Raw genomic sequence first — 13,134 nt, forward strand, 5'->3', positions numbered from 1 at the left:
TGAGGCGGGCAGGCCTGCAGAGCAAATAATATAAAAGAACATGCCCATTACAGAGCTGCTCCTGTGCTTTAAAATTGCCCCACTCTTCTTCCAGAAATGAACACAGTGAGACAAGTGCATTGGCAAAATAATTATTTATCGCTCTTAAAAGCTTCCTTTAAAGTTTCTATCACTCAAATACTGGCTGGGGAAAATGTAAAGTACAGGCAAGCATATTTTATACCCTCGCTGGTCTAGCTTTTATGATGATGAGAACTTACTAAACACGAGTAAAGGGAATACTAGTTATCAACCTTAATTCACAACTGTAGAGCTTCAAGGCCAAACAGATGCTCTTGCAGAGCCAGAGCCAAGTGTTGATGACAGGCCCAGTCCTTCTCCCTCTGTAGTCACTACTTATTTAGTACAACTTCAAATGAGACCAGGCTTGCTCCAATGCTCTGAGCTAGCATGCTGCTCTCAGTGAGACACTCACACACTGAACAGGATAGGGACCTCTAGCATCACCCAAAGAAAGGGAAATTCCAAAAAAGGTGCTTTTAAAATTGATTTATAGCATTCTTTTATAAAATTCTTCTTTCACTGATCACAAATAATAGGAAGCCAACCTTCAACACAAAACTCGCTAAATACACTAAGGGACACTTAAAATCTCCTCAAAATCTCTTCAGTGAGATTTAGAATAGAATAGAATTAACCAGGTTGGAAAAGACTTTTGAGATCATCGAGTCCAACCTACCATCCAACACCAACTAAACCATGGCACCAAGCACCCCAACAAGTCTCTTCCTAAACATCTCCAGTGATGGTAACTCCACCACCTCCCTGGGCAGCCCATTTTGTCATCACTTATAGTTGTGTGACACAGAACAGCTTAGAGCTCCCCCAGGCAACACAAGACAGACAAGAAAGGTTGGTACCTATGCAAGATTTGTGTTCTCAGGCTCTCCCATCAGCATGAGAGCTGAACAAAGAGGACCCCTGTCAAGAGCTTCACACTGCAAAAAACTCTTTGTCAGGCAAATCCATACTCTTGTCTTTAAATGGATTCAGGATAAGAAAATTTAAGCCCAGGTGTAAACATTTGCAAACTGAGGTTGATTTTTTTTTTTTCTAGCTCTGCACTTGAAATAAACATTGAAAGGGCAAACTCATCCTAATCCTATCACAGCAACGTCTTTCTCTGCTTCCTGAAGCTAAGATTATCATCACACTGGTTGTCACACAGCTCTTGAGAGAAGTAATTCACTTGATTTCCCTGTATAATCACAGCACAGGGTTTTATTTCTGTTGTTATTGGGATAGAAAACAGTTTCTTCTCTGCCTTGCCCTTTTAAGTTGCATGTGGCAAGGTTCAAAACACTCCAACTGCACTAAGAAAGCTAAATCTGTGCTCATCTTAAGTTTCAAGAAACCTGCTTGATAGCAGCTCGTCTCAACAAAGGCAGGAAAATTTCCAGTCTTCCATTTCTATTCAAATTAAAGCAACGAAGACTGGAAGACCACAAAACTGTTGCCATTGCTTTCCAGCACATAAAATTAACAATTTGTGCTGCTGCGTGCAACTTTCAGTCAAAGTTTGTCTGATTTATAAGCAAGCAGATGGCTCACATGATAGTCCACAATAAATTACACCAGTTAGAAAGACAGCTACATTTTGAGAGTGACAGTGCAGCTGAGCTGCAGATGGGTTTATAGATGACCCTTCCAATTTTTAATAATCTCCATAATTTATGTGCAAGTAAAGAAATGCAAGGATTCCTAATGCACCTTCTTGACTAAGTACAAATCACTTTTATTTACACAGGCAATACTTCATGGTCCAGTTAACTTCTTAATTAAAGGCAGCAAGATGCTCATGTTCCATGCAAGTGGCATGGAAAATACTCTTTAGTGTGCAATATGTTCTGCTGGGAGTTGAAGATGCTCTGAACACTCCTGGAAAAGGGAATGCCTCTATCTTATTTCTTTAAAATAAGACTACAAGGATGCAAATGCTGCTAACATCACTTACTATTCATTAATCTCCAGATCAGCTTCAGGCTCATGCAGTAACAAGGCTATGTTCACTTGTAAGTGCTGATGCTTAGCAATAGGCACTACAAACCCAGTTGTACTGAGCCAGGACTAGGATGGGGAAATGAGAGAGACCTTTGATTATATGATGAAGGAGGAAAATGGGATGGTACCCCTCAATAAGCAAAAAGTAAAGCAAGCCTGGGGGGTATTATGCCTGTGACAGAAGGCAGTGGTGATGCAGACAGAAACTGGAAGCAGTTTTAAGAAGCCAGTTCATGTCAATGATTTTAATAGAAAGTCTCCAGCACAGGACCAAACCACATCAGCCCCATACTCCTGCTAACATTTTTGAAGGAACTCCCAGAAAGATGCCTTTGTTGGGTAGTCATCAATTGCAATGCACAGTACAACAGTTCCTCTTGGTTGCAATTCCAAGTGCAATGAGTTACCTTCCAAAGGAGCACAGCTAAATGCAACTACGCTGTCCAGAAGGCAATAAAGGAAGCAGTATTTGATAGAGCACCTTAAAGGATGAATTATAGAAATACAGAGGTTCCCACAGAGCCAGCCTCTGGGGATATCTGAAGGCTTTTTGTCCTCTCTACACCTTGGTCTTCCCTTCCTGCCAAATTAATTTGAAAAAGAAATCCACTTAAAAGCAGGAATCCAAAACTATCCTTAAACCAGAAGGCACAGCTTTTAGCAAAGCAAGTCCCTGTGTCATTTTAATTACCCCCTTCCTGGGACTTAAAAGGTGCAGCAGAGAAGAAAAAGCACCAGTGGCAAATTTGGGCATTCAAGAATTATCACAGCAGATGTTCTGGAGATATGTCAGCAGGGATTGCCCAGCTCTGCCTGCAGCAGGGCAGCATGGGGAGCAGTACTGCAAGACAATGCAGTCCACAGAGATCATAGGACTGCAGCCACTTACACTAAATGCCTCCTCTGCCACTTCCATGCAGCAGCAGTACCCCCTTCATCCTCTACACAGACTGACAGCAAAATGAAATTTGTTGGCTTGGTGTTTTTTTAAAATGAAAGTCTTCTATAAATAAGCAGAATCCAAAAGTCTTTTGAACTTTAAGTAAAACCATTATCTATTACTGTACACAAGTCTTATGTTAATTAAACATATGAAAAATATTATATGTCAGCTTTTTTTCTGGGATGCTCTTTTTACATTATTTGTCACATTGTTGCTGTTACACTTTGCATATTCAGAGATGTATTATGGACTTCTGAAAACCCAAAGAAGATTACTGTGGAATTAGTATGGATGTTCATCTGTATTACAGAATGCTGAGTTTGGCACTTTATTTCAGCAGAATTCATCAAGTTCAGGAACTGCTTCCCGCCAGGAGAATAGTAGGTCATACTCCTGCTCTTCTAAGAAGTGTTGCATTGATTGTGTAATAATAGTTTTTAAATATCCTGTAACTATCATCCTTTGATTGACTGCAGTCCCTTCGTTTGCTTACAGGAGGCCAAATTCACACACAGCACAAGAAAAGCAGAAGTTGATTGAGATCATTAGGATTGTCCCTATTGTCCCCACCTCAACAGTAATTCCAGCATTATTGTGAGCAACTTGACAGCCAGGCCCAGGCTATTCCTGTTTAACTCCACCAAGAAGGCAGAGAAACTATACACATGGTTTATCTAACCATATAGTTAACACAGTTTCCTCTACTGAAGCCAGCAGGGATGCTTTAACCCACTGGGCTGTGGATCAGACCTTCTGGCTTGCAGCTACATCCTTCTCTGGCTAACAACAAAAGTAATCCTGTAATCCTGGAGGAGGGGTAAAGCAAGGAACAGACACACAGGCCTTACCTTATACAAATATTTCTTGTTCCTTGCATTCATTAAACTGTGAATGGTGTGGAAACTAGTTTCATAACCTCAAGAAGGGGACACCTTTCGTCCTCCTCGCCATATTAAAATGTAGATCAATATGATAATATAAACCCAGTAAACTCCATAGTAGCAAGAAGTGGTTCTCAGGTCTCTTAGTAATCAAATATTATTTCCAGAATTCTAACTAGAAAAAGAAAAGAAATGCAAGCAGCAATTTGTCAGTCTATTTATCAAACTGAGGGCTGCAGCTTTCCTACACATTTTATATTACCAAGGGTATGACATTTAAGGTTCTACAGTTCTGCTTTAATTCAGGGATGAAAGCGTTTATAGATACGAACATCTTCTTATTAGCTTTTCTTCCTAAATGATTATGCTTGTTCAAAACAATTCCTAGCCAGCTTACAGAGGTTACAACCTTCAATAACTAAATCAGACACTGTACTGGCTGGTGTGTTGATTGTGCTACAAGTTGCAATGGCTACGAGAGCACTGAAATGCTGAGATAAAGGGATGTTAACTTGATTTAATTAGCTATCTGGCACTGTTATCAAAATGGAAGGTTAGTATCTGACTCAAATTAGTACTTTGGATCAGGAAACAAGGAAGACAAGGTCTTCTGAGAAGGATCCTGGAAACTCTGCAACTGTTTCAATTCCAAAGCTGCTCAGGACAAACAGAATTGCGTTAGAAAGAGCAAAAGTTCACTGACAGCCAGTGATGTGCTGCTATGAAAATGCTATTTCAATCACACTTGGGTTCTTTCCCATTTCCAGTTGTTAACATCTCTGCCACTTTTGTCAGGCAGTCTCTCTCAGCAGCACTGATTTTCAACTGCACATAATTTTAAAACAGAACATAAAATGGGACTGAGCTCATCGTAGGGGTTTATTGTGCCGGCTAACATCACATCAGGTGCTGATTTGTCCCAAAACATCACCTATCTGCTCTCTGAGAAGTAACTAGTTAAACATGAGCTGGATTTCACAACTGCCTGACATCCCTCTACCTCACAAATTCTAGGTCTCCTGTTGAGGGTCATTGATGATTTATCACAAAAGCAGACAAAAAGACAATCTGAAACCTCAAAGGTCCTGGAAGCACTGGCTTGCACAAACTAAACCCATGAATATCACCTTTCCCAACGCCCAGAGGATATAGTACCCAGATTAAGTCCTCAAAGGACATCCACTATCTCACTGCCCAAATTGCATTTGTATAGAGTGGTCAAAGTAATTTATCCAATAACCACAGCACCCTGCCACTTCATGATGTCTTACTGTTACAGAAACATGCTTATTCCATTCCCATCAACTTACTGGTCTTGACCGGATTTCTTTGGCGTAGAGAGGTTTCAAGAACTCTGAATCTCCTTCAAGTTTTAGACCCTTTTCTGTGATTCTCAGGTTCCCCATTCCATCCTGAAACATAGACAAAAAGAAATAACTCCATTAGTTACAATTACTCAACTGATGAGGCTGCCAAGAGTAGCTGTTTCCCCCTCTGCCCCGGAGCATAACATGTGAAGCACTGGGAGGCACTAGAAAATGCAATTACTTGTGTTATCCTTTTAGCTCTGCTTCTCTGGGAAAAAAAAATAATAATAAATATATAATAAAATAAATTCTATTCAGAAGATTCTGCAATGCCCCCCAGTAAACCATTTACACAGATGAAAGATGTTCTTTTAAGCTAGTCATCTCTCCTCAAAGAGATGCAGCGATGCTCTGTGTTAACAGGAAACTATTAACTGTAATATTCACCGTCTGCCTGTACTTTAATATACCTTCTCATTCATAGCAAATCCATATAAAGACTATGTGATTAATTCTACTGAACTCCATGTAGAGGATATGTGATTAATTCCACTGAACCGACAAAACAAGGTTTGGCTGTGTAGGAGTCTCGCAATAAAATGTGGTTCACTCCTGTTACTTGGGGAAATCACCACAAAACATGGACTCTTTGGTGGGATTGCTCCAGGGCTATCAGCTCTTACAATAAAAATAAAGAAAAGAAGTGGAAACCTGTTGATTAGTTTCTAGTCTCACAGTCTTTCCTGCACTTTTGATACTGTTAAGATGCCACCCAGCTTTATGGGAGTATGCATTTATGCAAGTGTTTGCTCTGGGAGAAGCATTGCTACAACAGGAATATCTTTGCACTAGACTGCTCTCTTGCGTTGGGCTAACTTCTGACCTTTCTCTCCCAAGCTGATCAGCTCAGGATTGGAGCCCTCGCTCTGCTGCTTGCACAGCCATCAATCTGCCAACAAATGTTTGGGTCTCCTGGGACATTTTCGTGCCCTTCAAACAACCTTTGCAAAGCCCATTGGCCAGGCATTGACTGATGTAACACGCATTATTGTGCTCTCCTCATCTGGATTTCGTAGTTGCAGCTACCTGTCCTCACCCTCTCCCCAGCCTTCCCAGGCTCCCCAGTCTCCACTGCTCCCTGTGATCCCATGGCAAAAAATCTTCTTGACAAACAGACAAATGGCCTGAAGTGTTGGCTGCAGGCCTTCAGCACGACTGCAGATAGTCTCTTTTCTTTAAAAATGGTTTAGTTACGTGTATACAAGATATAATAAAACATCTGACAAGCCATAATAGCAAACAAAATGCATGTCAAAATTTTATATGAGTTTCTCTTACGTTTTTTTATGCAGTAAGACAGGAGTACGGATACATCGGCAAAGAGCAGAATTGGACCAAACTGTATTTCACCTTTAAGCTGTGAAAGTCAAAGCTTACTACTAAGATGAGGGATTTAGGCTCATTTAGGCTGCAATTATGTAGAAAGGAGCATGTGTGGAAGAAACCTGGTGTGGATAAAGAATTGTGCAGGTAAATGTACAACCAAAACCACATCAAATGCCATGATACTAATTTGGTGTAATTGTCAGCCTCCAAGGATTGAGGGAAGTTGCTGTTTGGGTTTTGTTTCAGAGAGAAAGATGGCCTGAAGAACACCTTTTAGCATAAATTTGACATCACTAGGATTTGAGACTGATGCTAGCAAAAGCTATGTCTATGTGTGTGCAAATTCAAATTGGGTAAATACCAAGAGTCGAGTAGTCAAGAAGTGCTACAACAACTCTCAAGCATATCCCTGAAGAAATCTTTCCACTTGTGGCCTTTTTTCCTCACTCATTTCTCCAAGCTAGTGAAGCAGGAGGATAATGTTATGTGGTACCTCAAGAACTCCAAGATAAGGAAGGATACAATAATCATAAACCCTACAATAAATGGAGAGTAAATGGGGGGAGGACATTGCAATGAGGGACACACACATCAGCACTTCCAGGCAACAGGATTCATGTTACAGTGAGACACATGTTGAAACAAGGGTCGTGAAGGCTACAGGATGGCAGGACTAGTAATCATAGTATCATAGTATCATTCAGGGTTGGAAGGGACCACAAGGATCATCTAGTTCCAACCCCCCTGCCATGGGCAGGGACACCCCACACTAGATCAGGCTGCCCAGAGCCTCATCCAGCCTGCTCTTAAACACCCCCAGGGACGGGGACTTGACCACCTCCCTGGACAACCCATTCCAGGGTTTCACCACTCTCATGGTGAAGAACCTCCTCCTCACATCTAGCCTGAATCTTCCCACCTTCAGCTTCATTCCATTAATTTGGAGGAATTATTGATCTACAACTATGGAAATGCTATCCTGATTTCATGGCATCTCATCACACAGTTTAAGGGCTCAGTGAAAGCCTTGCCTTTTTCTTAAGTGCTGCTAGACATGTCCTTAAACATCAAAGTCCAAATCAGAAGAGACACCTCAGCACCTAACTCATGGATGTTTCAGGGATTTTACAGGAAAGGGTTATATACTCAGATAGAAGCTCTAAGAAGATCAAGGGAAGACCAGGAGAATCCAGGAAAACCACGTTTGAATAAAAGTCTTACATGTTTTTAATCCAGCTGCAAAAAACAAAACACCTCTGTCTACTTCCTTCCTGCACTGAGCGTGCACCTCCAGCACCACAAGTGGAATTGCTGTCACTAGAGATGAATGGGTACCCCAAACAGATTTGATTTAACTATTGCCAAAAGGTATTTGGAGGAATAAAAATCAAAGACATAGCACAGCTTGGCAGTGACATTGGTCACTTGCCAGAAGTTATCCTGTTCCAACAAGCATCATCATTCCCAGGGCGTACCCTGCCGAGTAAAGGTGGTTCTTGCCCCAGCATGGTGTCTTATGAACAAAAGCAGGCTTAGGAGTGCTGAGTGATAAAAATGACCACTGTCACCTCATTTTGAAATGAAAGCTGTAAGCAAACTTTCAGTAGAGACACACGCTGAAAATTCCACTGATTGGTGAAGGGAGGAGAATGAGAGATAGGTCATGAAGTGCCACTCGCTACATTCCTTGTCCAGGGTGTAAATTATTGTCTTATGAATTCTGGCTTGGTAGTGGGACAGAATGGGTTCATTTATCTCAAGCACAAGGATGAAGGAAAATGAGTGAAATATGATTATGCACCGAAGAGCCCAGATTAAATTTTGATAGCGGTATGCTTTGCGGTTGGAGCGAGCAGGAATTATTACAGCTTTCTGCAGATCCTCACTCGTTCTGCGCTGCTGAAAATCCTCCACAATCTTTTTTTTTTTCTCAAACCAGGTATTTCAGTAAGGTTACAAGCCCTGAGGGCTTTCACACTGCAGACTCTTCTCTGGTTTCATTAAGGAAAGTTGCAGGTCATACAAGCTGATATATACCACATATAGTTGCAAGGATGACCACATCTGAGGATACTCAATCCTGACCACTTCCAGGGCTCACTCCTGAGCTGAAGTGGGGCAATACTTTACCAGCAACATGGGCCAATGGATAAAGGGATTTGTCAAGTCACCACTGAAGCTATGGCAAACCAGCTCACAATATATTCTGTCCAAAGTAGTGATACAAATGCAGCATTCCACTCCGTTCCTCTCTTGGGTGTTTCCCTTCCTTTCTCTCCTTCACCCTCTGTCTCCCAAGTGCCCCTCCCTGGATTTTTACATATGAAAACCACACATACGGATCTTACATTTAGCTCACAGCTGGCAGGTCCCATACATCCCCAAAGAGGTACCATGCCTATGGGACAATGTACTATAACCAGGTACATTCTCTTACAAAACCACTGGGCTGGAGAAAAAGAGGCACTTCCCTGTGTTGTTCTTCTCCACTTTTGATCCTCCCCAACCTGAGATCTTCACTCACTTTTCCCTCCTCCTGCAGCTGACACAACTAATGAAAGCTGCACCCACCAGACGTTATCTCTTGATTTCCCTGGTGTATGGGATCTGGATGCAATGCCTAGCACTGACTCTTCCCCACAATTAACTCTCTGCTGCTCATGTTTCTGATGACTCAAGATGACAGCTTTTTGTGCTGAGAGTCAAGGTCAGCAGCTGAAGAAACAAGCAAAGTTTTGTCATATGAGTTTGAAGTTAGAAACAAAATAAGCAGCTTGGGGAATTCATATAGAGAGCCCAAAACACAGAAACATTAGAGGTAAGTCATTGTCTGAAAGACTACCTTACATGTTGTTTTGGATAAAGCATCTTCATCCTCTCTAAATTATATCATTTCATACCCTGCTACAGAAAATGTATAGGAATGTTCCTGTGAAATTCCATGGACTGGGACCTATGAATGTAGCAGAAAGCTGCCCAGAGTGACAGAGACCACGAATTTTCATTAAACATTCTGCCTGTGGGGGTATATATCCTTATCTGCCACTCCACTGCTTGTGATTAAGGGAAAACAACCCAAGCAATATTGATTATTTGATGCACTAACATCTGACAATTGCTGTTTCTCCCCTTTTTATTAGCAAACTCCTCAGCAGACAGTGAATGATTTCATTGTGTTAGGCACAAGCCAGCTTTGTGGGAGCTTCCAGGAAGCAAGCCCCAAGCAGCAGGCACAGATGCAGGAGCTTTCCACTAACACCTGCTTTGAATCCTTGGCTTTTTTGGTAGGACATGGTAAAACCTTTCACACCCACTTTCTCATTTCTGCCCACTCTCTTTTTATGAATGTCTTGTAGTGGGAAGGCATAAAAATTTAAATGCTATTGTTGACTGCTCTGTCTTGAAAGGGGACAGTGATGGAAAAATCCTGAATACCATAAATGTCGTTTTGGGGATGCTGAAGGACAAAGAATTTGTTTTGTTGTTAGTAGCTTGGGAAGCAACTCACTTTCACAACCAGTTACAAATGATGGTGTCAGCGTTGAAGCCCAACATTGCTGCTATCACCAAGGCTCCTCTTTGGTTTTTGGTTAGCAGTGTGACTATACATGTGGCTCAAGCATAGATGTTTTTTGTTTTCTTTTGCAACTGTTGTGGGTTACTTTATTCATTTTACTTTTAATTGTGTGGCTGGTAGCAGGGAGATTCAGGTACACCGGATAAGACAAACCAGCCAGCTTAACCAGAGGCACAAAACTGCTGTGGTAAATGCTTGGAAGTGGTATTAGCTGCACCAACCTGCTTACACATAGGAACAGGAGTAGTTTGCAGTGGCATCTGCCATCTGTGGACAGCTTTATTTTATCAGGCTGGGCTTGTGCCACAGCCTAATCTAGTCAAGAACCAAGGTGGTGATAACATGAATTCACGGTGGCCCTTTGTGCCAGGATGCTTCGCTCTTTCCAAATAATAAATTCAGCCTCACACTCCTCTAAACTTCCTCTGTTCTCCTGGCATTTCTGAACAAAGGCAAATTTGCTGTTTACTGAGGTCTTTCTAAGGCTTTTAGGGACACCAGGGAGAGGGAACACAGAGCACTCCAGCTGTCTGCTGGCCACCATCGGCACCAGTGGGTGTTTGCCCATATATTTTCCCCGCATCTCCATTCCTTTTCACTTTTGAGTGAAACTGCTGGCAAGGTTTGCCTCTGCACAGCAGACAAGCATTCACTTTTTTGCTAGGAATAAACTGAAGTTGTGTTTGGCAATGTCCTGTGGGAGAGAATTATCTTTGGAGACTGCTCATGTCAGATGGCTGAAACACCTGATTATCATTGCCTGTATTATTGATTGCTGTGCTGTGCATCGCTTCCAGGTATGTGCAAGTTATTACACAGCTCAATAGATCCAAAGCTGGGGGGGTGGGGAGGGGAGAGGGGGAAAGCAAATGCAAGTGACCTGTCTTTTTCATCCTCAACTGGGAAGATTTCTGAGCTGTTCTGCCCCTGACTTGACATTAAAACGTTTTCAGATTCCACAGATTTAAGGGAAGTGTGTGCAAACACACATTGTTGCAAGTTTTCCACAGCCTCAAACACCTATTTGCTCTAACAGCATCTGCTTTTCCTTCTTCTCCTAATTCTCTTCAATTAATTTGTCATCTCAATAAAGACCCCAGTATCCAGCTGTGGATGAGCAGCAATATCATTCTATGGAAGCCAGGAGAGCCTGAACTCCTACGAGCAGCACCAGTTAAAGCTGGTTACACAGCACAGTCTGGAGCAACATATGCTCTAAGGTAAGAAGACAATATGTGACAGCTTCTTTCTCTGACATATGACCTTATTGGGGGAGTTCATGAATGGTCAGCAGACAATCAAGCTAACATAGTGTTACACTGCATATATATCATATCTGAAGTATCTGAAGGGGGCCTACAGGAAGGCTGGGGAAGGACTTCTCAGGATCTCAGGTAGTGATAGGACTAGGGGGAATGGAATGAAGCTGGAGGTGGGGAGATTCAGGCTAGATGTGAGGAGGAGGTTCTTCACCATGAGAGTGGTGAGACCCTGGAATGGGTTGTCCAGGGAGGTGGTCGAGGCCCCGTCCCTGGCGGTGTTTAAGAGCAGGCTGGATGAGGCTCTGGGCAGCCTGATCTAGTGTGGGGTGTCCCTGCCCATGGCAGGGGGGTTGGAACTAGATGATCCTTGTGGTCCCTTCCAACCCTGAATGAAACTATGAATCATGTCCCTGTATGCACAGATGCATGCTTGTGCTTTAAATTCCACTATGAGGTCTCATGAACACAACTGCCATTCATCTCCCTCCCCTTCTGCCTGCTTATTGACCTCAGATGTCCCTGTCAGATGTCTTACTGGTACTAAGTGTTTTCATTTAAAGGTGACAGGCACAGTGCTGAGACATCAGTGGGTGAGGAAAGTGACCCCAAGCATTACTATAAGGCAGTATGCACGCCCCCTCCAGGGAAGGAGTGGGACAGATGAAGTGAAGCTAAAATCTTTGCAGCTTAATTGATGCACTAAACCAACATTATCAATTACAAGATTAGCAAGGAGCTCACACTGCTCCTTCCAGGAACTGGTGACAGTCTGTGAGAAGACACCTCTAATATAATCTCTGGCACTGCAGTAATCAGTCACAGGGGAACATGGAGTTGAATGAGCAGAGACCAACTGTGGGAGTCACCCAATGGAAAATTATTCTAGAATCTGCTGCAAAAGTTGTATGAGCTAAGATGCAGAAAATCTCAACTTCATTCCCATCAGACTCACATGCCACAATGACATTAGAGACATCTTCCATGTACATGTTCCCATAGTGCCTTTCCTTCTGGCTTCCATACTGATCAAGTGCTCACCAAAGCTACTGCCATTTATCAAGAAGATTGCTTGAAGAGCCCTATGAAATTGTCACTGGGTGCAAAAGAAACTCACACGTTTGCTTTAGTGGAAATTAAGGAAACAAACCTTGAGCAGCAGGAAGAATAGGACCAAGTGTGGTTTTCCAATTGCTGCTCCAAACAAGCTACAACTGACTGAAGCAACAAAATCCCATTGCTTGAAAGAGTTTCAGACCACTGCTGGAATAATTTCCAAACAAATCATTCAGGCAGAGCTTGACGAAAGCTCAGTTCTGGATTTACTGCATATTGTTGGAACTACTTTAGGCAAGAAGTATTTCTTTTCAAAGCAAACTGCTAGTGAGTTGACTCAAAGTATGATCATGTGTGACACAACAAAACCAGTATTGCTACAAAATAAGCACCCTGTTTGAGAGTACAGTTTTGCAGGGAAAAAAGAAAGATTAGCAGACCTTCTGGGGAGAGGATGATGAATCCCAACACTGTTACTACAACACAACCATCATATGCAGGATTCCTCTCTAGGGTAATAATTTCCATTTCCGTTGGTACAGCAGGGAAGAGATCAAAATTTGCCTTTCATGCCTCCCAATTCCCTGTTATGCAGCACTTTGGCACTGAGCACTGTAAAATGAGCCATGTTCTCTTGAACATTTTCCTGCTTTTTCGCTCCAAC

At 42.3% G+C, this 13,134-nt stretch overlaps 1 protein-coding gene across 7 annotated transcripts in view; it reads right to left on the reverse strand.

Moving 5' to 3' along the window:
- SGCD (sarcoglycan delta) overlaps nucleotides 1-13,134 on the reverse strand; it is a 393,456-nt gene that overhangs the window by 85,618 nt on the left and 294,704 nt on the right. For all 7 annotated transcript variants that reach the window (XM_068161646.1, XM_068161637.1, XM_068161680.1 and 4 more), the window contains one exon: nucleotides 5,196-5,297. In XM_068161646.1, the coding sequence (XP_068017747.1) occupies nucleotides 5,196-5,297 (102 nt within the window). The remainder of the gene's footprint in view (nucleotides 1-5,195; nucleotides 5,298-13,134) is intronic.

Source organism: Melanerpes formicivorus, unplaced genomic scaffold (assembly GCF_026170545.1).
Source record: "Melanerpes formicivorus ecotype bairdi unplaced genomic scaffold, bMelFor1.0.p_v2 SCAF_2, whole genome shotgun sequence".
NCBI classification, from domain to species: Eukaryota; Metazoa; Chordata; class Aves; order Piciformes; family Picidae; genus Melanerpes; species Melanerpes formicivorus.